Here is a 27210-nt window from a genome sequence, read left to right on the forward strand (position 1 = left end):
ACGCGCACCGGTCAGCTGCCCACTGCGGGCGGACGAGAGCGCTCTTTGCCACCAGAAGGTCGCCGCTCCACGCGCTGCCTAGTCACTGCTGTACATTACTAGGTATTAGCTTAACCTTATTGAAGCTTTTACCGGGGGCTGTGTCTGCTCGTGTACGGGATAAAAGTACTTAACGTGATCTAACAGGGTGTTACTTAGTAATTGTTTCATTGGTGTGACGAAGCGTGCTTGCTCAGTACAGATCGGTCATCAGAAGAGTGGGTCCCCAGCGCCAAACATGGAGTGTCGCAGTCATTGTCTCCAGCCACCAGGCCGGGTCCCCGCGGCGCCGCCCCGGGCTGCCCGTGACCCGCCGACATACTTGCGCTGCTCTCATTGTTGTCTCGCCACATCTACTTTACATATCGCCACTGCCGCGGGCCGCGGGCTGTACTCAAGGCCTATTATAGCGAACCTACAGAATGTACTCGCAAAAACCATTTCAATATTCAGATAAATTCAGTAGACAGCGCAATACTTCGATTTGCATATTTATGCCATGTTATTGCTTTATTGTCTGTTCGGTACTGTAACTTAGATATTATTTCAGCTAAATAAGCCGTCAGAGGCAATAGTTCTGTTTTGAAACAAACGTAGGTAACTCAATTAAGTTCGGGTCGCGGCGCCGCGGCCGCTCGCATAACTTTACCCCACTCGGGATAATCCACATTTACATATGTTCCGCCGCGGCCGGCGCATGATCTCCAATTTGTTACTAGATCCGTGTCTCTCTGATTAACTTGTCGTGTCAATTCCGATACCCACATCACTTTCGGCTGTATGAGTCTTGATGTCTTACAGCGTGAAAGTGGGGTTTGATTCAATGAACAGTTATAGTGTAATATCGCGTGCTACGAGCTGGGTCACACTCTCGACTGTAATCATATTGTCAGATTTAAACAATGCATGATGTATGTGAGATGTTGCTGATCTATGTTCGAGCGCGGTCTAGATGTTGGATGAACGGCGCTACGTCGATCTATGTTCTAGATCGCTGCGTGTGCGCAAGGAGGCCGAGCTTGATTGACGTCTGTCGCCCGCCAGGTGAAAGTGTACGGGACTTTCGCAATCCCTCTCTCTCACACATACGTTTGCAAAAAACAGAACGCTGATAGCCGCGCTAAATATTTCATCGAACAAAAAATGTTGTAACACTTCGTGACACAAAAATAGAACATTGTATCAGACCGCACGCTGTTTGATGATGTCTCTATGTTCACACAGCTTGTCTGCGCATACTTTTACTTTTTACATGACCACTGCGACTACTGCGGGGGAACAATTCGTCTCGTTCTGTGGATGTGTGCAGTGTGTAGGCTCAGTGTGTCGCGCCACACGCGCCACGACGCAGGATGTCATAATTAGCCGCACGGAGTTCGTTTAACCGTGACATTTGCCAGCACATAATATAAGTTTACACGTTTGTCTGCGCATTACAAGGCGCACATGAAATTATATTGTACCCATAGCCTTACATAATTCACGTAACCGAGCACCAATTACTGCAGTGCTGCTAAACAGCGCGAGTAGCGAGCCACATCAAAACATTGGCGTCACAACCTCTGACCAAGGCGACGTACCAATGTCAGTGCTCGAGATGTAGTTAGCGACATTGTAATAAATGTAGCACTGTGACGGCCCTCTATGGACGCGACAATTAGCTACATTTTGAGCGATAAATCATCACGGCCGCGTTGGTACGATTAGACCCTCAGTTTTACAAGTCCAAACGTAATTTGCAGGCGGCATGTCGCTTAAGCTTCGTGTAATTTATGGGTGAGCGAAAACTCCCAAAGAGGCTTTAAATAAGAATTTGGGGTTTTGTACCTTATCACGTTACACTATTCGTACTTTCCTGCAGGCATTGTAGACGAGGTAAATGTTTGCTCTGGCTGGAGTGACGTGTACCTCGACACATGCGGACTGACATCGTGTGTCTCACCATCCATCATTAGACACATGCAGGACCTACTTACATATAATTCTGACGTTTGAACTACTGACACAAAAAAGGCAATGAGGTTAGAGGGTTTATATTGATTTTGGTGATTATCATTTCCCCGCTGGCTGCTAGTTGTTTCGAAGGACAAACATTAAATGTGTTTTTATTGTTTCAAGTAAATTGTGTGTTATTTACAGTACAGTGAGTGAGTCAGTAAGTGAGTGCTTAGTATTCGAAGCGGTCTGTAAGATGATGTATGTAATGTGGGTCACGTCTGTAGGAAGCTGAGAGTGCCGCCGGGTTTTCCTCAGCGAGCAGCGCGGCCTCCGCCACCAATGCCAGGCTCCTCCGTATGCAATATATATCGTCGCTCGTAAAATATGACATTGTGACCACGGAAAGGAAATTCAGATCCTATTTTATTTATTAATGTACTTCTATGTGTTTTTCCGAGACATTGCGGCTGTATTTTCCCGGCGATAAATCCGAGTCCCTAACGAGTCATTCCTCGAATTATATAAATAAACAGGATGAAAGCCTTTTGGGGACCTTCAGCCAAACTGTGTTTATCGAACTGTGGAAATATTTAGCTGAACGTACGTAATGTAAGGCTTGTTATACCACGTAGCTTTTAGTTTGGCCAGTTAGTAACTTTTCCTGATAAAATGTTTGGATCTCACACAAAATATTGCAGTATTCGGATGCGTGTGTATCGCGCCCAGGCACCACCGCGGTGTCTGCCCCAGTACTAGTGTAATGGTGGTAGCCGCTATAAATAGCCTCGAAGCAGGCTAGTATTCTAGATGTGCAACCAGCATGTGCGTACATAACACGTTATGTAAGTGTGCTCGTCTGCGCTTGCGCACCGTGCGCCACTGCCCTCAGCATTCGGCGCACGCGCCACCTTCTCTCCAAAACATGTTCACCCGATACTTTCCTAATATTTTCTATTTTGCTCCATGTTTTGGGTTTCTAACAGACCGTGTATTTTGAATGAGTATCTATTATTTGTGTACGTTTACCGGAATAAAGTAAATCAGCAAGTTGTCACAAACCGCTACACTCGCTTCTTCTGAAAACTACAACTCAATAAGTTATTGTTAAGTATCTTTAAATAGAATTGATTTCACTTGTGATTTTGCTAGTAAAATCTGAATACATCCAAGACATATTATAATTTTTCCAATAGAAAGTTCTGTTGGTGTAAATATGATTTCCTTTCCTTTTCTAGTACTTTTCCTTTTCTTATGTGACCTGAATAGTGGGTCGGGTGTACATCAGTAAATAAGGCCCGGCACACACCTCCGCATGGCAACTATCCATGGTAGCTACATCATACACATAAAAATAAATTGCGGACCAACATAAAGGTCCCGTCCCGTTCCGCCCCGCCGCCGCCCCGCTGCCGCCCCGCCGCCGCCCCGCGCCCGCGCCGCTCTGCATGCTCGATAGTTCGTTGCTTATTTACGTTTCGGACTACACAGAACTATGCGTATTTTTCGGTTGATTTCATATTCTTGTAACGTTTGTGCGAAGGTCGCGTTGTGCGTACGGTGACAGACTCTACGTATTATACACATTATGTACACAGTACACACGGTACGTACAGCGGCTGCGTGCGACGTGTACTTGTGTACTTGTGCGAGCTAGATATGTTCCGCGTACGCGTCACGGTAGCGATAGCTTATTGTTTTCTATACAGTTAGGTCACGTGACAAGATTTGTTTTTGTTTGGCCACGGTCGTCCACCCCTGCCCCTGCTCACCGTGAACTGTGCAAGGAACATCATATATAGCGTGATACGTGACAGCAATGCGTTTAATTGTTTCACCTCTACTCGCATGTGTATAAATAGAAATAGCAAGGCCATTACTCCTAATGATCGACTGACTTATTGAAGCTGGGCGAGCATTGAGGATAATGTTTTCCTCGTGTCACATGTCAAGCGAAGTGTCGCGAAGACAACATACACAGAGCGCGTCCTTATAAGAGAAAAAGTAAATATATGAATATGTAAGTAAGCGCATAATTCACGAAAACTTGTTCATTACATGGCTAGTGAGCAGCGAGCAGCGCGCAGGCAGCGCAGTGTTCCGGCAGTCGGCGCTACAAGGGCGGCCGCGAGACGAACAAAAAACTTTAGCGCTTCATTTACTTAGCTCATTCTTAAATCATTATCCACTCGACGAACTGATGGATGCTGACATTGTGCGCTTACTAAATGTTTAGGTTACACTCATTCATTGTGCTTTCAAGTAAAACTCTGTCATTGATCACTGTTACTGTGGCTGCGACGTATTTATACTGCATCTGAATATATCACTACTCTGGAAACCGTGTGTTCAATGTAAAGGCATATTGTGCATGTATTCATGGAATATAATAATATAGGATACGAAGGAGCTTAACTGTGATACCGCCTTATTTTGTCTAATTATGTTAATGAAACAAGGTGCTGATAAGATGCCGCGCGGTGACAAACTGATGACCTAAATATTCAAGAGTAGCGGTGTGCCACTAGTGCACTGTCACTAACGTTAATGTGTTTAATCAAAATAAAAGCTCGCGGTAATATAATGTACTGTACCTACATTGACTGGATACGTCGTGGGGTAGTCTACACCAGTTAATGTGCATTCAGCAAATAATATAGTTTGCATAATTATAAAGTAGATGTTGCGAATATACAGTATTGCCTGTACAGCGCCAGAATACAAAGACCACGGATGGTATAGCGCAGGGTACCGGCAGAAAACTCACTCGTCGCGACTGTTGAGACCAATACACTTTTCCTTACAGTACGAATTTTCTTTATGGCATACTAGCTACTTCCGCGTGGTTTCACCCGCTCTGCTTGGCTCCTATTGGTCATAGCGTGATGTTTTATAGCCTATAGCCTTCCTCGATAAATGCACTATCCAACACAAAAAGAATTATTTAAATCGGACCAGAAGTTCTGGAGATTAGCGCGTTCAAACAAACAAACAAACTCTTCAGCTTTATAATATTAGTATAGATTTGTTTGATTCTTGAGGTGTTAATTTTTTTTATTATTTCTACAATTCCCTTTCGATATTATATTTTTGATTTGTTTTTTGACAACGTAGGAGTAATTTTCTGATCGATTTTCATTTTCATATCTGACATTAGAGCAATGTTTAGTACGTTCAGGAACTTGTATCAGATATTGATTGCGCACCTTCTGATAATAATGACGATGATATTTTATTTAGCCGTAATATCGCTGTGACGGTAGCGGATACATCCGGACGGAGCCGGAGCGGCCGCGTCCGGTGCCGGAAGCGCTGACAGTCGCCGGTGTCGTGCCGCGCCGTGTGCCACCTCTATTGTTTATGTCAGCCATGTCATAGCCGGCGTGCCTGTAGGTTGCAGCTATCTTATATTCCTAGCTAGACATGGCATTAGTTCTGCGATGAACATCTCGTCTTTTGTTTCCCAAAAGGCTATGATACATATTATCTAAATAATAGAAGATTTGATGTGAGCCTATTGCCCTTGTATCGTGCGCAGTGATAACAAAAAACCAAACACAAACCTAAACTTATACCTTTCCTTTTTATATTCTAAAAAATACTTTTTACAAAAAATAAACCGACTTCACTAAAAAAGTTAAAAATAACTTTAATTTCGGAAGTCGGTGTTTCTCGGTATTATTTGTTTGCTACACCGACTTCCGAAATTAAAGTTATTTTTAACTTTTTTAGTGAAGTCGGTTTATTTTTTTGTAAAAAGTATTTTATTTTACACTTTTTAGTTGCGATACTCAGTATCGCAACTAAAAAAGTCGGTTAAAATTCTCTATCTCAATAACTACTTTATTTATTTGTATTGTCACAGTCAATTAAATAACTTTATTGTGATTTCTATGTGAGTATAAAGTTCCATTGGCTATTTCTGGTCTTCTTCATCGGTTCCACCTCTTCAAAGGTTACTTTTTGACTGTAAATGCTTCAATTCTAGATGAATATACAAAATCACTATATAGTTCCCTATAATATTTGAGGAGTTCCCTCGATTTCTCTAAGATCCCATCATCAGATCCTAACTTGGTGACAATGGGACTACCTCAGAACTATCTACTTTCGAACAAAAAAAGAATTTTGAAAATCCGTCGACAATTGACGGAGTATTAATTAACTTTATTGTGATTTCTATGTGAGTATGAAGTTCCATTGGAAATTTCTAGTCTTCTTCATCAGTTCCACCTCTTCAAAGGTTACTTTTTGACTGTAAATACTTCAATTCTAGATGAATATACCAAAATCACCATATAGTTCCCTATAATATTTGAGGAGTTCCCTCGATTTCTCTAAGATTCCATCATCAGATCCTAACTTGGTGACAATGGGACCACCTCAGAACTATCTACTTTCGAACAAAAAAAGAATTTTGAAAATCCGTCGACAATTGACGGAGTATTCGATGAACAAACATACAAAAAAAAAAAACATACAAACAGCCGAACATAGTACCTCCGCCTTTTTGTGAAGTCGGTAAAAAAAACTAAGTGATTAATGTGAGAACTATAATGGTACTATTTTTGCACATAGAATAATATAAAATAAATTCGCATTACACGAGCACATTTGTCTGCCATACTGTGTAATGTACGCAAACACCGCAAGTTGTGGCAGACTGCGTGTCACATTAACCATTTGGTTAGCTTTAGTGGAGTGATGAGTTAGCGTGACTGACGTGTCTGGCAGCCATCTGTCACGCTGCCGTGTCTGGCGACCATAACGCCTGGTGCCCGCGGCTGGCAGACACAGCATTATCTGGCCAACGTGCCCTGTGACATGGGTGTGAGTGGTGTTGCCGATATTAAGGTGCTACTTACACATGTATGTCATGTGAACAGTTTCCAGCTGTTGCTGCCGAATACATACTTGGTGTAAGTCGCATAGCATAGCGTTTTGATCTCATCAAACTATGTTGTAGAAACAATTTCCCCGAATCCCTCTCTAGTACGTATAACCTGAACTGTTGAGTGTGGGCCGTATGCTCCAACGGGCGGCCTGTCTGTCGGCACCACGTAACGGTGTGTCTGCATTCTCGTGCGCAGTACTGTTGGCACTGGACAGTGGACGCGGCACGCGCTGGACGCGGGCTTATAGCACAACGGTGTCATTGTTAGCTTAGCTTACTGCTTACCTCCGCGTCCGCAATCAAATTATCTTTCCTTATTAAGCAAGAATACTAATTAACCTAATGAGCATAAGATTAATTGGTGATCTATGTTAAATACGTGATAACTCTATAAAGGAGAACTGTTTCACTTTGAGTAAACAGAATAACATAATGATTAGTTTCAATTAAGTTTTTACATAACACAAACGAGGTTATATCATCAGCAGTAACATTGGTTAGTGTGCTACATAGGACGGCAGACATCAGTTCTCGCTAACAAAAACATTAGTTATGTACACACACACAGAATTGGCACATTAACATCATGTAATGTGCCCCACACACCGGCCGGCCCCGGCTCCGGCCGCGCTTTGTAACAACCGATTCATACACTACCTCGTATTGTATTACAATTCTATTAATGTTTGTAGAGTTAATATTTGACAAGTGTGTGCAAAGCACACAGTCGGGGCGGACTGCGACCTTTGAAGGGTTGCGGCACAGCCAAACACGGGGCGGATGAATGTAAGTCGAGGCGCATGCCGCGGCCTACATAAAATATAAGTGTACACTCACAACTTTGCTTGTGGCCTTCAACTTCATTTATTAATGGCTTCTGGGCAGTTAGGGTTACTTAGGAAACATTGCTGTAACAAAATGTACCGGTCCATCAATAACCAGTAGGTAACGTGTGACTAGGAACCAATATTGCCAGTTGATGGATTCTCTCTAAACTACAAGTGGAGTGTAACGAATGAGCTGCTGACGTATGTGGACGGCAATAGGTGTCGGGTGATAAATTCCCGGCGAGTACAATGTACGGTGTAGTGTGGCGACGCGCCGGCACGCCGTGCATCATGGCGGAGGGACGCGCCAAACTACTGCACACTGCACTACTACATCACTAGTGAGCTGCGAGCTGCGACCGCACCAAATATTGAACTGTCACTCCGATCCGTTGCGTTTGGACAATTGTATCCATGTACCTGCCTGTATAGTACATGGTTGAATTAGTGTAGGCAATTACTTCAGTTCAAAATATATGAAATCATTACGAAAGCATTTATTTTCGATATTTTGCAGTTATGTAATTCTCATTGTTCATCAAAAGTGAAGGCGCGAGGACAGTAAACTCGGAACCTTCAGCCATTGTGAGGAACATTGCACTCAGTACATGGAAAACTGCACATTAATATTCATTCCATTAAATTACTAACAGCTCGCGTTGTAGTTGTACAGTATAATGTCACATTTGGTAACTACTAGGGAGCTCCTAATGGTGATAGACTGTTTTGTCAATATCCGACCAACTCCGAAGTTAGTACATAAGAAGACAACAATTTGTACATACGATTTATGTATAAGTTTTATATACTAACATTTAATCTTCGTACTTATGAAGTCACTGTATATAACAAGCTTCTTCACTAGTACCAGCAAAAAGCTCGTAGTTGCATCACCTAGCAACGGACCGGTTGCTAAGATAAACTTAGCAAGTTAGAGTGCTCCCGACTTGGAACCCGCTTCACATGCACTGTGCTCGGGCCGGACTAGAACCTGCGTCTATTTATATCAGGCAGGTTCCCGTCATCCAGCGCGTCGCTAGCGCCAAGTATCGTAATGTCAGGTGTCTGGGTGTCTGTGGCCGGCTCTGTAATGTATTACGAGTATATTACTAGCGATTTAATTCGTTTATAATTTTGACCAGGCTGTATTTATGTCAGAGTTCACATCTTTTTCCTTAATTACCATTCAACCATTGTCCTAATTCGAATGTATAAAGTGTAACACTAATCATTTCTGTAGAAATTATTGTTGATGGACGTGAAACATTAGTTAGCTCAATATGAAAGTAGATATATCTCCGAATGTAGCTCCAGTACTGCTCACACAACACAATGTAGTGGCTACGTCAGACGGAGTGGCTCCACCTGCACATTCCACAGTATGTACCTGACAATGGCTCGTTATATCTAACTCTACCTACACCCGCCGTGCGAGTGCCGATGTAATACTACACGTACCGATACTGAGGTGGACGGCATTGCTTGTCTGTTTTATGGCAAAGGCCACATTTCACGATCCACGACCAGTTTCAGTATAAGAGTTAATAATTTAGGTGAGTCTGTAAATATCAATTTCGTTGTAACTTTTTTGACAGTAATGATATTTCATGAACGAAATTCAATCCTGAAACTATTGAATTACATATAAATCCGATGCAAGTAATTTTGTAAGAAATGTAGTTATGTAATTACACATATGTCGACTCTACAATACATCAATAGCTGACAAGGGTGTGCATCACAGCTGCGGGTATGCGCGCGCGCATCGCGGCGCCCGCGCAACTAACTGGGTCATTGACAATGTGCGCGGCTGTTAAACCTGCGCCTGCGACACTCGCTAATCCAAACGTTACGCGATCACAACGCACTTCCTTCACAACCTGCTGCCGTGGGTTTGTCCACGATATTATAATATAATGTGGTGCTGCGCTGGACCTACCATACTCTACTAATAGAGAGTCAACTTCCAATTGTATAAAATATGTAAGTTTCAAAATTGAGAGCAATAGAGAGTGATGGATGTATTCAGTGCGTGACGTATTCCGGCTGCCGGAGATAAACGATGCTCGAACAAGCAGCGACCGTAAACTGATACAGATGACAAACGTGGAGCAGAGCGCAGCAGACATTGGCGCACTAGTGTTAGTGTTACGATGTATACTGAACCACAGGTTATTGTTATTGACTACATAAAGTTATATTAAATCATAAACCGAGTATTACGTTGTACAGCTGTTTGTAATAATCTTTTAAAAGTTGCCAAACAAACACGAAAGCTGTTATACGGGCGTATTCAGAACGGCTTTGTATTTCATTACACGGCCATTCTTATTCATAATGTTTTAATATTTAAATGAATGGTAATAGCATTGGAAGATGCTGAGCTGTGCTCAAAGTTACTGGAGGAACATTGCGGGGCTGGTGGGGTGCCGGGGCTGGTGGAGCATTGTGTGCCATCCCCACAGGCAGTCGTGTCAATGTGCTCGGCTGTGCTATAAACATCAACTGCGCAAATATCTCGCCACCAAACATCGGCCATTGTTGTCAGAATGGCCTCAGTAACGTAGTATTTAACAGGCTGCCAATGTAACCGTCTACTTCTCCCTTTACTTAGGATCCCGACATGCTGAGAAATCATCTGAAAATTCTCGATGCTGGATGGTCCTGGCGCCGCGCGAGGAGTGCGCGAGTGCAATGTTCCCAGCGATTATCTGTCGCGCATAAACTGTGCCATGTAAGGGTTACGCGCGAATGTCTCGAAACTAGTTTGACTTGTGTGCGAGAGAAAAAAATAATAAAAAAGAATATGGAGATCGCCGCCGCCGGACGTTGCTTCTCGAGTCTGATTACTATATCCCCAGTTATTTGAAATTGCGGATCCTACGTGATACAATTACAAATACTTGCTGCCTAAAGTATCTGCAATATGTTTCAGCGCTGATTTCAACAGCCGAGTCTCGCTTCATTGGAATACTTTGGAGAATTTCTGTGAATTTTGTTCCATAACGAAATACTTCAAGTGTTTGTAGACAAAGTTATTCCTTGAATTGTTTGTATATTGCGATCGAGTACTCGGCACAGACATAAAGCAGCTTATACACGAACAATACTTGTATGAACATGCGACAGACGTACCAACACATGTAACAGTACATAGTTGCAGGACGCATGGACGAAAAGTGCAGTTACAGTGCTCAGACGTGGCAGTGCTCACTCAGTAATTCTGATAACAAACCAGCTGAGTGGGGGCGGTCGTCCAACGCAGACCGTTACAGCAACCTCTACCAAACGCTGGGAGGAGCTGAAAGTTGTATCAAATATAATCTCTATAGTATATCCCTGTAAGGCTCTAAGCTCTATGTGTTCCTGATCGTTATGCGTTGCTATCTCCTCGTGAATATTCATATGTTCATTATGTTTCGCTATATTTTTCCTTTGCTCTGAAATTTCAACGCGTAGCCTATGTGTCGCACTCTCTTTATGCAAATGAGAAGCTCTCACAGGCGCGACATCTTTCCTGAACTAACTACAAATTATAAATTTGTTGCAGAATATTGTTAGCGTTATGATTTAAACCACGCTTGTTCCATTAACAATGTGTACAACTTGAAAACGTTTTCTCCGTAATGTTCAATTTGAAGTATTCATCATTCCAATACAATATTTTCTCAGTAATAACTCTATTTACATCGACGAACCCACAACAATAGACCACAAGCCTAGTCCCGCGCGATGGCTCCGTTCGTCAATTGACAATTTGTTTCCCGCTCAACAATTCAATTTCCTTCGAGCTTCGTCTCTTCGTAATTTCCCTATGAATCAGTGGTCGACTACATTTTGTATTTATTTTGTTTACAATTTATAAAAGGGACCAATATTTTGATATTTGTACAGAGGCAGTGGTGCTTGTTGTGAACAATGGCCGTCTCCGCGGATCCACACAATTAGGTTGGGGAAATTGTGTGTGGTATAGATTCCGTTTCGGAATTAGTTGCGGCTTGAATAACAAATATTTGCATACCGCATTAGTCACTCCACATCATTATACATATATGCTTAAACTCATTAAAAACCTGCTCACAGGCTCGCGCAGGCTCACTAATCTAACGGAATGACATTCTTGTCATCTAGCGAAGTAACGATGGTTCTTTTGTTTTTGTGGAATATTGTACCTAGTGTAAGGAATAGATGTATGTGTGTGTGAGACGCGAGGTGGGCGTGCCGGCTGCGGCTATAAATTAATATTGATGAGGTGTCGGACAGATGATGGGCCACTTCTGTCCGCACATTATTTATTGCTCGCTCCACTACCAGTTAAGTGCTTGTAGCCAAACTTTGTAGTGGAGCCATGAATTTAATAGCTTCGCATGATACAGCTTTGTTTTTTCAACATTCCACGGTAGCGGCTTAATTTCATATCAGTGTCTGTGTAATCCTAATATCTCTAAGTCGCTTAGTATGTAGTGTTAGATGTGCTACAAGTGTGCAGCGGCATCAGTAATGAGGCTGCTGCCTACCAACATGGCTGACATTTCCAACCCTTGGCTCGTTAAATATCACTCGCTACTAATTGGGAAAGTAATTGGACATAACCTTGCTTAGTAGGCTTTCACTTTATGATTGTAAAAGAAATGGCCACGTTTTCACATTAAATCGATTTGCAGCTTTACAGAAATGGAAAAGTTAGAAATTACGTGAAATAACTAATTATAGATATTTGTCAAGTTTTATGAGGAAATAAAATGCTGCGCGCGGGGAAACACTCATTAATAACTCAAACAGCTGTGGAACCGCGGCCGCGACACCTTACTGCTCGTACTCACTCATTATATGTTAGTATCCGACAAATTACACCACACACACACTTTGTACTTCAAGTATTCATTAATTAATGAAACTTAGTTCCCTCACCTTTAACGAACATAATTATCAGAAGATTTAAATGATATTCATAAAGAAACTTAAATATGTGTGCAATCGGAATGTTCGTGTATATTTTTGCTTCAGACATTTTAAAAATAAGCTTATTATTAAATAAGGTATTGCCCACATGACATAACGGAATTAATAATATCAAGTTGATCTAGTCACGAGTGCTACGGAATCTTGTCATTCAGGCTTATACAGTACTTTATTTAGTTCGGAATGTATTCGACCATATTCTAACATTGTTCGTTTGGTGCGTTCCTACAATATACGTCATCAAATTGTTCTCTCCTTAATACACACGTTTTGTATAAATTGGACACGCCCATTTATAGCCAATTATTATAAAGCCGAAGTTAATTACATTGTAATTAACGACACGCTTCTATATTTAGGAAACAATCTAATACCATTGTTCAATATATAAGATTAGAGGCATTTTTCCTATAGGTTCCTCAATAGGACAAAGGTAACAAAGCCCACATATAATGACATGCAAGGTTGTAGGTAAGCTGACACGCGGCCAGTTCGCGAGGAATGCGGGTTAGATGCTGGTCAATATTGACAGAGCGCCGGCGCGGCCGGTGTCATGTCGACTCGCGCGTACCGTTGCGAGCGATGATCCGACTCTGGCCGCGGGTTGGTCTCGGGTCTCGGTACTCAATGTATTCAGATGTCTAAATATGCTAAGAACACGTAATTCTAATATACTGAATGAAGTTCCTTGTAACTCCAGTAATGTTTAATGTAAACCTGGCCGTAATTTTCACATCGCAAAAATTTTCTAGTTCTTCTGACAGTGCAATCATTTCTATATTCATGTTATTCCCGAGCGGCGTAATGGACTCGAACCGAACAAGTCGCAATTACATGGCACCTGTTGTCCGGACGGCCGAGCGATCACGCACGTCCTCACAACATGCCACCGCCACAAAAAATTACAAACCGCAATTTATAATCAAAATTCTGAATTGGGAATCGACAAAAAGTGTTCGGGGCGCCGACACTTGATTGTCAATAGTAAACAGTGGCGCCAGCAGCACCGCTAGCTGTCAGCCCGCAGCTACAACAATACTTATTATTGGGTCAACGGACTTGTGCAACATTCAGGCCGGTGACCACTTGCGGGCTGAGCCGGCGACGGTTACAGATCAATCAGCTAATCAACTCAGCCTAGTTCATACATTGACAATGATGATACAATTCCACTGAACCTATTTGTCAGCACAGTACGCGCGGCGGCCGCCAACTACTCCACGCGTCACAAGTCATTGCACAAGAACATCGTTATTGCCGCAAACTGTTGTTTTAAACAAAACACTGCAAACGAGTGCTAATTGATACAACGATCGATTATTTTACAATCGATTCGCGTATTTATCGATAATTGTGCGGCTGACGATAATGAAAGTTGCGTAATGAATGCACAGTGTACCGTGCACCGTGCATAACGTGCACCGAGCAGTCAGCGAGCTCTATCAAACGTCGCGCGCTCTTACTAATCATGAGTTAATTTGACGTAAAATTTACTTGAACACCGAATCACAGATAAAGCAGTACTTAGAAACGTCGATTGATTTGTAGCGCATACAACCTTAAGTCATAAAGTCTTTATAATAAGATTTATATTTAACTGTTTCAGCAATATTGTTAGCGTTTATAAGTTTCTGTACATATAAGATCATGAACGATGTACATTAAAGATTTTTTAAGAAATTGTGATGAAAAATATCGTCAATGTTTTCAATGTTTTTTTGCTGAACAATTAGTTTTTGTGGATGTTACGTCGGTAACGAGGTACCTTACAATAGTTATCGCGGAGTGACGCGAACTCCTTCTAATATCTTTATGGAGTTTTTCTCGCAGTTTTTACTCGCGCCGAGTAATGACGAGCATTGTGCCGGAATGATGTTTGCTCGGTGGCCACATTGGACAACTTAATAACGTGTTACTTAGCATCACTCTGTTACTTGACCAACAACTTTGAGCTGTATTAATAAGTTTAGTGTATTTGTCCTGTAGTAAAATTCACACTTAAACAAAACTGAAGATCACTAATGACATATATGACAAGATATATCCCAATTTATTGGGTATGTTAGTAGATCGGTATTGGGCTGTTATCTGCAGCACGACACTGACTGATGGGGAGGTCTGCAGTCTGCAGTCTGTGTCACATGTGGTGTTGGCATTAGAAAGGTGTTGCACTACATATGTGTACCGGCTCGATAACATTGACTGCTAGTACTAACAGCTATTGTAATTATTGTTTATTTAATGTATCAACATGTATACCACAATATAGTAAACAATTGCATAATGTGTTTATTGATTACTGTTGACATTAGTCGCGTGCTGCTCTGTAAATACATCTGCGTCTGGTACTAGGTTTATGATGTGCAGCAACATTGCTGCATTGTGATTCAGTTGCATTAGTGTCTGTTGGCCATCAATATAAATATTAAACTTCCTGCTACACGCGGACTTCTCTTTTATTACACAAGAACGTAAAGTCAAGTACGGTAGTTTTGAGTTTTCGTTACAAAGTTGTTGAAATCGTCCTCCTCATTAGTGATTGTAGACGTACATAATACAGATAATATGGAGATAGCCTGGGGCTTTCTACTAAAGTGATAATGCCCACCACAATATATTATTGTACAGTATATAACCAAACTTCTGGTTCTATAATGTGATTAGTCTCGTATATACATAGGAACTGTAGTCTGACTGTCTGTGTGTAAGTTGTTACTTTCGCGTCCGGTGTCTGGTGACGTGCGCCCGCGCCACTCATGTAACGCCGCACAGAGGATTGTCTGTCAAGTGTTGGTGTAAGTAACAAGGAGCTGGTCGCGTTGTGCCCGCCGCACGCTCTGCGCAGGTACTTGGCTGTCAAGTGGCGAGCTCGCCTGAACATATTATGTAAATCTTTTGTTGTCGTCCAACTTCCGAGACGAATGGAGAAACCTGAAAGTTTACTTATGTAATTATTAGGATGTTAGGTACTTGTTCATCAGACAAAAGTGTATTGAAATCTTTGAGAATATTGTTGGTAGGTACAATACGAGTAATGTATTATTTTACTAAATAAATGGTTGATTATAAATGGTAATTGAAATTACCATTACGAGTGCGCCTCACTGTACAAAATCACGGAGCGCCGCAACGTTTGCTCAGCTGTACGAGTGCGCAGCGTGCCACAACAATACCGTGCCCTGGGCACTGAGCACTGGCAGCCACTTACTACACCAGCATTGTCTCAGAAGCCGGACAGCTGTTCAGTATTCTCTATACATGTACATGTTTGCTACCAAATTATAATTTCAGTGTCAACAGTTCCAATGAGAGAAAATATTCATGCACGGCTCTCGATAAATAAAACATTCGAGTTCCTCACATAGAACATAAAGCTCTCTCGTACTTCAAAGAAATCGCACAAGTTTTAATAGTGTTTTCCTTTAACTAAAGCTACCTAGTTGTGGTTTATGTTGAACGATTCGTTTCATCTACGTACGTAGAAATATATTTTGTACTAAAGTTTTCCTTCGTATTCAATTCGTTATTCCAGTTACAATTTTAGGGAGCTGCGAAAGATTGTGTGTTAAGTATAAAACAATGAGTAAAGTAGTATCGGGAGTGTCACATTACGGCAGTGTCGGTGTGGCGGCGGAATGTTCCCAGGGAGCAGTTCGCACGGTGGCTGCCGCCGCCGGGAGGTAACGGCAGGGCAGCCATTATCCTATTGAGAGCGATACGATGCGATTGATCAATCACTTGCGAGGTCGTCCACCCGCGCCGGACTCTGGACAGCCGACACTCGGGGCGCTGCTCCACTGGCACTGTGCTACTGTCCTGTACTTACTCTTAATGGTATTCATAATGTCGGCATGTACTCGGTCGGCGGTACAAGATATTGCTGATACCAATCTAGGTACACTAACTGTAATAAAATATAAATTAAAGTAAAACTTTTACATAATAAAATAAAATCATAATAATGAGTGCTCATTAAATTAACTACTAGGTGCATCCTTCTATCATTATGGCCCATTCTTTTAGAATATATGTAAAATTTTCCTTGTAAGACGTGAGTCAGTAGCTCTTCTTGAAACGAGTCCTTACACACACCGCGTGCAATAAGTGCGGAACCCGCGCGAGTCTGCGTGGTTTCGGTCCAGTGCGAGGATGGCATTAATGTGACATGGTTCTCATATCGGGGGACATTCGTCTCCCAGAATGGGACAGTGGGTGGATGGATGGCGATAAGTGGGTGTCGTCCTTTATTTATTGAGCCGCTCGGCCCCGGCCGGGAGACGGTGGTCTGATTGATTCTAAGTATTTGTGCTCCGACCGTTTACTGATGCTAATGCGGCCATTACTTGTAGTAAGTGGCCAGTGATTGCAGTCGTTAATATATTATTTGCACATGTAATTGTCCAATCGTTTGCTAGTGAATTACTGCTTCGTATTCTGTTTACTTGGCTGTTTCTGGTTACTTTATTCATTGGCCAGTGGAGCCACAAATTCAGTGCGTCTCGTTATGTTGTCTATCCTCGACTATTTTGAACCAATAGTTATGTAAATAGTTATTTTATCGTAAGTTGCAGCCGTCCTGCATGTCTTGCTACAAAAAGCGTAGTTAAAATATTCGTTATGTACAGTGCCTATACACAAAAACAAAATGGCGCAGTTTTATTATTATTAAACTGGCTCCGGGCATTGGCTCTTGTGCAATGATCATCAAACAGGCTTTTTTCTCGAGTAATATTACGGAGGCTGATCTAGGGGATGTGATTGCGCGGGAGTTAGGTCGTCGACCGCGACGCTGCGCAGGCGCCGCTTTTTGCGATGCGCCTGATATGCATTTTTGTTTAGCGCTCTTACTTAGCGATTGATTGCCTTGTAAACTACGTGATAGCAGGCATAAATGCCAACAGCATACGTAGTGGGTGTTTTACTGGAAAAATTTAGGATTCAGATAGTCTCACGAACTTGCTTTTTCTTTAGATTAAACATTTTGTCTGTTCTACATTTAGATAAAACTGTTATTGATGAATTGATAGAGTCTTTGGAAACATTATCAGTAATACATGAAGTGGCAATTAGTCATATGCTGATGTTTGTTTGTTGTTTGTTGCAGATCGCGAGGCGACATGGCGTCGCCGAGACAAACGTTCCTGCTGCTGGCATCGCTCAGCATTGTTGCTCTCTGTCGAGCCGGTGAGTTGGACACAATGCATATACATACCTATAATGTATAAATTGTAATATAATGTTTTGTAGATTGGGCAGGAATGTGCCTATAAAGTCGTTCTTTACATATTTAGTCTTTTTTAAGTCAAAAACCAAAAATGAGATACTACCTCAAAATAAAGACATTGCGAAGGACAAGACTTTTTGAAAACATGAATGCATCGCGTCTGAAATAAATGAGTCAATAATCCCGGCGGTCCCACAAACTAATACGTCGCACTCGTACGTTAAAACCAGTCCAATTCACAAACAACAACTTGTTTTGGTAATAACAATATCGATGCGCAAATTAAATGTAATAAAATATACTATTTGTGTAGGTATATACCTATAATTATATAGATTTGTTTATTTTCCTTTTAACAAAATATTAGGCGTCGCCAGCCGGTGTGGCGTACCGTTTTTAAAAGTTTAGCTGAGTCATGCGTCGGTATCGAAGGTCACACGTGGTGACGTCACTCAGTTCTCACGTCTGACTAGAACCTAATCAGGATATAGTTTTACATCTTCACGCAACATTCGAGCCGGTCGTTATGTACACGAACCCCTCCACACTCCGCCACCGCGGCGGAGGCTGCGCTGCACGAGCATAGCTTTTAATGAAAAGCTCTCGCGTCTTATTAAACATTCTTTCAAGTCACTCGCCTTTGACGTCTTCATTGTTTTAATACCTGTAACACTAGGTACTAGATCAACTAAGCATTTTTATGGGCATTTTTACTCGTACACGTATTTTCGTATTCGCATTTAATTCGTATAAAAAGGCGCGAGAGCAGCCATTGTATAAAACACATTGATATAAAATATAGTTGCGATAACCTGTGGCGCGCTATACTTGGCCCAGTGTGTAAGATCAAAGAGTTTGATAAAGGTAATATGATGGAGCGCGGTATTTCCCGGCGCCTGAGAAAGTGCACCGACTTATTTTCCTGTCGCCGGGCGCCGGGCGCCGGCCCGTGCCGGAATGCGGCCGTATCTTAATGTTCCTACACTCAATATTTCAAGTATCATTTCGAGATACTTTTATTGATATTGCGCGCAGGTATCATTATCGACGTATCTAAATTGGTGCTGTTGTGTCAGTGGCTGTGTCTGTATTGTCTGTCGAGACAATTACTTTTACTCGTGTTTTAATAGCGCTGCATTGTTTTTGTCCAACTATTGCAGCTTAGTATAAAGTAAGAGTTAATATTATAGTAACAAATAAATCGCGAATTTCCTGTCCAACCCCCCACGATAGTATTCAGTATCGGTATATCATTGTCTCGTCACTGTCAACTGATATGTAGTCAGTATCGTTTTCATGTGATCAGTGTCAAGTGAGCGCGAGATCTCGGAGGGATGCTGGCGGCGGCAGCTGTCGGAGAGGCAATCAAATACGTGCCCCGCCTGCCAGCCCGCCACGACACAACTACACATTATTTCTTTCATGCGAGAATTTAGTTCAGCCTGATATTACACTTTTTGTGATTTTCCTCCAGTATTAAACGTAACGTTGGTATTTCTTGTCAGTAGTGAAGGATGGCCTCACATATGTTTTGGATAATGTATTATACATATTGTTCAACTTCACGATGTTTATGAAGACTAAACTCGCGGTTATTTAGCGTACAATAGTAACAAGATGTTTCTAATCAATCAATGGAGCCTCTTTCTATGTAATTAAAACTTAATTCCAAGTGCCGCTAATTATGTTGTGATTAGGATGTAATTTGCTTCTTATAATGAATAGCTGCGAGTATTGTATGGTCGATGTCGTCGGCCGTGAGGCGCCTGCGCATCGTGTACAGTTATGAATGAACATTCGACGTATTTTTATAGACTCATTAAATCACAAGAGTATTCTGAAAATGTGTGTGAATAATATGAACGCGATTAACTCCGCGGGGCCAATTAACACATAATTTGATACAAATTCTTGATGTTTATCTATCAACACAATTCATCCTAATTGTCTTGCTCACAAATAAACTCGTAGATAATATCTGATAACAACGTTATAGATTTAAAGCCAACAGACAACAGCCGGCGGATGCAATGTGCAGGCATTACACGTTTGTATATCCTAGAGTGACTAGACTTTTACGAAAACAATTTCTTCATTACGTTTTATTGTTCCGAGCTATTCTTACTCATACTACCTACAAGTACTTATAAACCAATTGTTTATGCACAGATGTACTTTTTCCTTGATTACAAAAATTGCGCAAAATATTAGTGCTGGAAGAGATCTTCTTGTTTATAGCTTCCAGGTTTGATATATAGTATATAAATACATATACATATATGTATATTAATAATGGCGCCATGTATCATGTGTTCCACTTACCAGAAACTAGTAACATTTGGGTAAAGTATATTTACACAAGTGCCGGTAATTGGTTTATACGTAGCTATAGCGAACTACTGCAGACGTCTGTTGTTTGTGCGCTGTTTATCTACTTTCTTTACGTACAGGTTGTGCGTTTGTAGCTTTGTTACTTTAGTATATTACAGGACTTTACGATACAGTTTTGTTAGTTTCGAAAATGTATTTAATAACCATTTTTTTAGTTCTAAGTTGAGGTCTAGATTAGTCTATATCTAACTGTTACATTTGTTTTGTTGCCAACATAATTAGTAATGTCGTGTCTAACACATTCCGCGCGATAGTGATGCGCGACCACTTACAGCTTGCGGCCGCACACTGTAGCTTACTGCTAGTGCTCAGATAAAGTTGCAAAATCATTTTCATATTTTGTTTGTCTATTCAAATTAAAATAAATTAATCGCTTTAAAATATGCCTTATTTTAAAGCGATTAATTTGTTTGGCCTTTTTTTGCTGAAACTACTTTGAAGATTTTTACTAGTTTATTAGCTTTTCATCTCGATATAACATCAGTGACTTAATTATCCGAAAAATATTACATCACATTGCAAAATTAACAAATTTTAAGGCAATGAGTCATAGTTTTCATCAACTCTTCCTACCAAAACTAAGAACTTCCTCGTTGATGACGGTGATGTAGGATAATGTGGCTAAAATGAATTTACAAGACAGTTAGGTACGCGGTCGCGTCCGGCTGAGTCACGCTCGGAATGCTGTCGGTCCGGCCGGCCCCTGCCGCCCGCCCCGCTGGCGAGGCCCACTGACAGTCCACCTCTACTGGCTCTAGCCATGGGAACTGCATAGCACACATAGCTCATCTGTCGAGGACACTCAGTGCCAATTATATTTGGACACACATCATTCACAAATAAAGACTACAATGTCAATCGAATATTTGAAACAATTCCTACAAGAGGAATATCAAGGGCGTCAATATGTATTGGCATAAAACATATCACATAATTGTGGGGCAATGTTAATAATATTGAACATGACGGTCTTCACACGAGACATAAATACTGAGCCTCCGCTGGCCCGGAGCACTCGTCAACTAAACTGTCCCAGAAGGGCAAACAAGGCGTGACTTATAGCAAGGTGTTATGTCGTATAACTAGAGTTTACTGTCTGTCCCAGGTGACAGGGCAGTGCCTAGTGTCGGCTCATAAACTAAATACTTGTATTAATATTAACATGTATGTATATGAAATGTTTGGGTAATGACTGATTGGCCAGATTTCACAAAATATATTTATAGTTTAGTGCTAAGATGTTTAGAGACATTTTTTTGGTCTTGGTTTATGATGAACCATAAATATCAGTGCAAAAAACCCCAATATAACCCAGAAATCCTTATTTTCCACACACTGGAAGTGAAGTCTAGAAGTTTGACAATATTTCACTGGAGCACTGACGAGGGAATTGAAGTTTGACAAAGCAGTTTATCACTCGTTGACGTAGAGTGAGAAAAACGAATCCGAGGGCTTGGAATGGAGGGATCGTTTATATACGAGTTATAGACTCGTATACATATATAGATACTATCGGGGATTGTATACAAGTTCTTGACTTTAGGTATTCTATGTGACTAATATACCAAAGTTCATTAAATTAGGCTGTGTATGTGTGTGTGAAGTGAAAAGAATTAGTGAGCTGGTGTTGGGAAAACCTATTGTGTCACTCCAGCGTCTACTCAGTCGTAGTATTGACGTCTAGCCACCGCAGCCAATGATTCAATCATATCATGCCGATACAAAAACTACTATAAAATTATGTGACGTAGCAAACAATCGGTACTGCGGATATTTTATGAAAGGAATCATACAACAGGAACATAATTCACTGGGAGTAAGTATGAGATGAATAAACTCACTGTAACTGTCACCAACTCAGAAACAACTTGCTCATATAACTCCAAATATTCTTTACAAAATCTTTCTGATGAAATTGCGTTTCGAATCGGAAATCGGCGCCATCCGAATCAATAGCGAGTTGAAACCTGAAGTCGATCGAATTGATCGAATTCAATACGTTATTTCCAAGTCAGATAGGCATGGTGTTTGATAAAACATGCGCTAGAAACACCGAGAGTATAAAACTGAAAAATATACGATAAAGGAATATAATTCCGTAGTATAGCGGAGTACACAGTGCACAGTGCAGGCCGCGCCGGGTCCCTGAACTAGTTGACATGGTTCTACTAATCGTCAAGTAATTTGGTGTCCTCGACGAGGTCGGAGATTATGTATTATTACTTTTACATTGAACAATTTTGGGAATCCCGATAGCAAACTGTATTTTTTCTGCAATTTAATAGAGTTACAACTAGCGCTGAAACATTCACTATGCATCCACTGAACCATTACAATAACGCACTCGTTGGAGGTACATGTATATTGTATAGTGACCTGTGTGGGTAACGTTTGTTTACACACGTTTTTATTTAGTAGTACACAAAGTGTATTGTACACTGACCTAGTCCCTTTCAAACAATGGTTTCTGTAGAATTGTGCGGCGGTAAAGTGTAGAGCTCCTTTGTTTTAATTTGGCCCGCGGGTCCTGCGAGTCCTGGTACAGTTGTTGATAGAAGTCGTTACAAGGGCGGGGGCGGTATCGATCGTGCCCGTGACACGCCGTATCTAGTCCCTAGACAGTGTGGCGACGCGGACGGGATGAACTATCGATTGCCACCCTCTACATCGAACCCTCTGGGAATAGCTTCGGGAATTCGGTGAAGGTCGGTGCAGCAATGGAGGGCAATAATACTTTATTATTGTTTAGTGGTATAGGGTTGTTATGGAATTATACTTTACTGTTTTCGGAGTTGCTAGGGCTGAAGAAATTGGGATATAGAATATGTAGTTGGACAACATTTAATCAAGATATTCACTGTTACACAGAAAGCGATGTTCCGATAGCATGTGGTTAACATTGTAGAGTGTATCGCTACGACGGAGCGTTGAAACAATGCCTCATAAATCGATGGGCAGCACTCGAGTTAATAACACGGTGTTAATCAAAGTTATCGCGGCCGGCGGCCGGCGCGGCGGCTGCGGCGGCACGTGCGGCGCGCGGCGCCCTGCTGCTGCCGGTGGTACTGTGCATGCTGGATGGGATGGGGCCATGTAATCTCTTACAGTCCTACTATGTCACCTTACTTTTAGGTTTAAGTCAACGGTCTTGTTATACAAACAATGTTGACTGTTAATGTTGATTATGTATTACAAGTTAAATCCATTCAATCCTCGCGAAACTAACAGTGCTCGAGTAAATACGAGTAAGGCAAGAGGGAAGATATTTACAATTCAGTAACTTTCAATAAAATATGAGGAGTCTCCGAAAATGTCAAGATCTTTATTTGAATAAGTTTCGATATCAGCCTAGAGCAGAAATAGTTATTTGCATAGACGACCGCCCTAACTGTTGCCGAAGCCTTAGTCAGCGAATTATTTATGAATCCCTAAAGTTATTTGTGAATAATTTAAATAAAATAGCAATAAACCGGCCTTGTTTGTGGTTCCGAGGAAAAATGACAAAGTTTAAATTATAAACTATGAGCTGGAAGCAGGCGACGCGGCCTAGCGTTGTGACTGTGACACGCGAATATTTATCGATTGTGATAAAACCTCTGTGGGTAACTTCTTCATTTGTTGTATAGTGAATAGTGTAAAAATATCATAACATTGCTTCACAAAGAAAAGTTAAAATTGTGTATTTTTAAATTAATAAACGTTATGTCTAAATCTACCGAAGCGAGTGAAATTATTAATATTTGTGATTGACTGGCTAGTCTGCTGCAGAAAGTAGTTTGTTTCTGTAGTAACGCAAATATTGTATTTCATGTGGGCAACCTAACAAGGAGCAAGTATAAGGGTACTTCACATTATTCAAAGTTTGAATTACGCTTTGTTATTACTGTATAGTTGTAGTACTGAGAACACTAATTGTACTTTATTGCCCTCGTGTGTGAACTATGTACATACTTCTCTGCCACCGGATCAATGTGGGCCAGTACTTGTGTACAAGGATCAAGAACCAGAGCCTCGGTAAACAAAGTCTCTGAGCTACTGTACCGGGGCGTGATCGACGACACGATTACTTATCTTAACGCGCCTCATTAACGGGATCAGCAGATCTCCCAGTGCTGATACCTGCCAAGGCATTATTTTGTAAAGATTAATGCGAATTAAAGCGATAAAGTTTGAAGTTGATCGTGATTATAAAAGAGCGTGCCGATACTCATTGTGTCTCTATTCCATGCTGTTACCGGCTCGACAGTAACATGTCAACCCTAAGCTAGTAGTTGCCCCGTATAATTTGTCTATGTAAGCAGTGATTTCATTTCACGAGATAGAATGAAATCTGAGCGTGCGACAATCTCATTTACCCGCCATGTTCAAAGACAGAGCCGTAATGTACTCGGGAAGGTTAATTAACTTGTATGACAAAGAAGTCGGGCCACTGGAGGCGGCCGGCAGCCGGCAGCCGGGACGGGAGCCGGCAGAGCTAGCGTATATTTTAATTAAAGCCGGCGGCTCCGGCAGTACGGGCCGTGTAATGAACGTCCGGGATGTGCGCCGGCTTATTACTGCCCACGCTGGAGGACGGAATTAATATCGTGGCTCTGTGGATGCTGTATTACTGCGCCTTGTGTCCGCAGCTCTCGGGGTGTACTTGTGTATACTAGCACTACTCGTGAGGATCGTTTGATGGACATGTTTGCTCGCTTCATCCTAAATTAATGTCACGAGATGGAAATCCTTTTTGTGAGTGACTGACATTACAGTAAGCTACACACAGACATGTATATCTACGTATGTACGGCACGGAAAGCCTACGAGGTGTAATGTCCCCTCGAACTACTCGTAGTAAGTGGGATAGAGGCTGTGTACCAATTACTGTGGTTTGATGTATCGGTGTTCCGATACATTGACCTCCCGGCGACATCCATTAGGACATCCTTTGCGCCAGATAGTGCCCGGGTGAAGTAGGGCGGCGGTTGTAAGGTTAATACTCTCGGAGCTCCTCATCGCCGCCCTACTTACAGGTCCCCGCCTGCCCTTCACCAGTCACATTGTCGCGCGACACTCACACATCTGTCATTGTGAGCTATACACTTCCTCGACGGATATTAGTTGTGAGAAATACGTGATATATATTTCAGGAAGTAACGCTGGCTTTGGCTTAATAGTAACAATTTAGAGGCTCTTTGTTCCTTGTTACATATTTTATATTTTTTGTAAAACTCGTCTATTTTTATTCTTTTGAGGAAAAATGTTAGAATCAGTCTCCATTTATTCTGACTCAAAAGTTCATGTCTCCACTCGGTGTACCTAGGACATCTGGTGCGTGTAACCATTACAGTCCGCCCTAGTTCCGGTACATCCGCCCGCCGCCGCCCTACAGGCTGCGAGTCACTGACTCCTGCCAATCAACAGCCTCCACAGAGGTCGACCAGTCGGCCTGTAACCTCCGCACACTGAAACTACTGAAAGCTTCAGTTAATTTCATTACAACGAGCAGCACATTAGCTTGTGTGCTCACACAATGAACTATGCGCTTGGTAGTAAAGTTTTAATTTGTTTATAGTACACTTTTGGGACTGACCAGACAAGGTCCCGGGTGTAGTTTACATTATGTTTAATGATCTATTATAAGTATACACTTACCATCTTACAGTTACACTTCTTTTGAGAAATTGTTAATAAAAGTTTGACTTTAGGGCTCTTTGTTGGGACCTAGTAAATACAGTTTCACTAAAATATGAACATCTTTGTGTTTAAACAGGGTGCTATAATTAAAATTGGTGCCTTGAAATTGACCACTTTTATATTGAATGTAATGAGATATTTTTTTTATTAAATAAGGTTTACATCAAATGATGTTTATACAGTAGGTAAATAGAAGAGTAATACTGTATTTAAAAACGTGTACAATTTGTGAATTGTTTCCAAACTGCTTACATAAGGTACAGGCAGGCTATTAGTAGCTAGTCAGACGAATGTTGCACGGTCATAAAGTTGTATCGATATAATTTAATCGATTACCGCTGGACGCATTCGATGCTCCAATCAGGAAACAATAACCCATACCGTACTGAATGCACACTGCGTTTAAACCAACACAATAGTATTCATTAATTACTATATAATAATTAGCCAAACGTAATATAATAACTTGAATAGTTATTACTAATAATTACTTATATACGGTTACTGTTACAAATCATGGTTAATGTTTGTATGCGTAAAACCATATAATATTACATTACTATAGGTTTGGTGAAAGATGTTCAAGGGAAGTGGAAGCTATTCATTTTCTTCTCATCTATTGAAATTTTACAATTATTTTATTAAATGACATATATTCGTTGTCAATCGGTTGTTTTGATGTAAATATTTAATTCTACTTGGAAAATAACCGAAACAAAATTTTCTAAAAGGGCAATATGTGAAATTTAATTTTCGGTAGTAGCACAGAGTCTGGAATTATGCTCAGTATATGGCAATAGGCTCACCCCCTATTACATGGGACTTATAACACAAAATGATAAATGTGGGTGTACATTGTACAGCGGCATTACGTGCCGTAATGTGCACCTCTACCTACGAATAAAAAGCGTGACGATACTATTTTATTTCTCGAAAGGGTAGTAGGACATGCTATAGAGTACATATAAATACTTACCTAAAATATAATATCATGTTATGTAAAACGACAGTGCACACGACGGCACAATTTTCGTCTGTTTACTTGGCAGCAATACCTATATATTTAATTTTCCTGTAACGAAACTGCAGCTGCAGCGCACAGCTGTGCTCACTGCTCATCATTAGCGCATACATAAGGTATATTCATAAAGTAAACATAGCTACATATAGTCAGTTGTTTGTTTTCAATAATAAATAAATGTTTCTATAAGTAAACACAAATGGGGCAGGATATTGTTCGGTGAGGTGTTTGGACAATG

At 41.2% G+C, this 27210-nt stretch overlaps 1 protein-coding gene across 1 annotated transcript in view; it reads left to right on the forward strand.

Moving 5' to 3' along the window:
* LOC118266742 (mucin-5AC) overlaps positions 1 to 27210 on the forward strand; it is a 43674-nt gene that overhangs the window by 7756 nt on the left and 8708 nt on the right. The window contains exon 2 of the mRNA XM_035580264.2: positions 17762 to 17841. Coding sequence (XP_035436157.2) covers positions 17762 to 17841 — 80 coding nt within the window. The remainder of the gene's footprint in view (positions 1 to 17761; positions 17842 to 27210) is intronic.

This window comes from Spodoptera frugiperda, chromosome 23, assembly GCF_023101765.2.
Source record: "Spodoptera frugiperda isolate SF20-4 chromosome 23, AGI-APGP_CSIRO_Sfru_2.0, whole genome shotgun sequence".
Classification (NCBI taxonomy): domain Eukaryota; kingdom Metazoa; phylum Arthropoda; class Insecta; order Lepidoptera; family Noctuidae; genus Spodoptera; species Spodoptera frugiperda.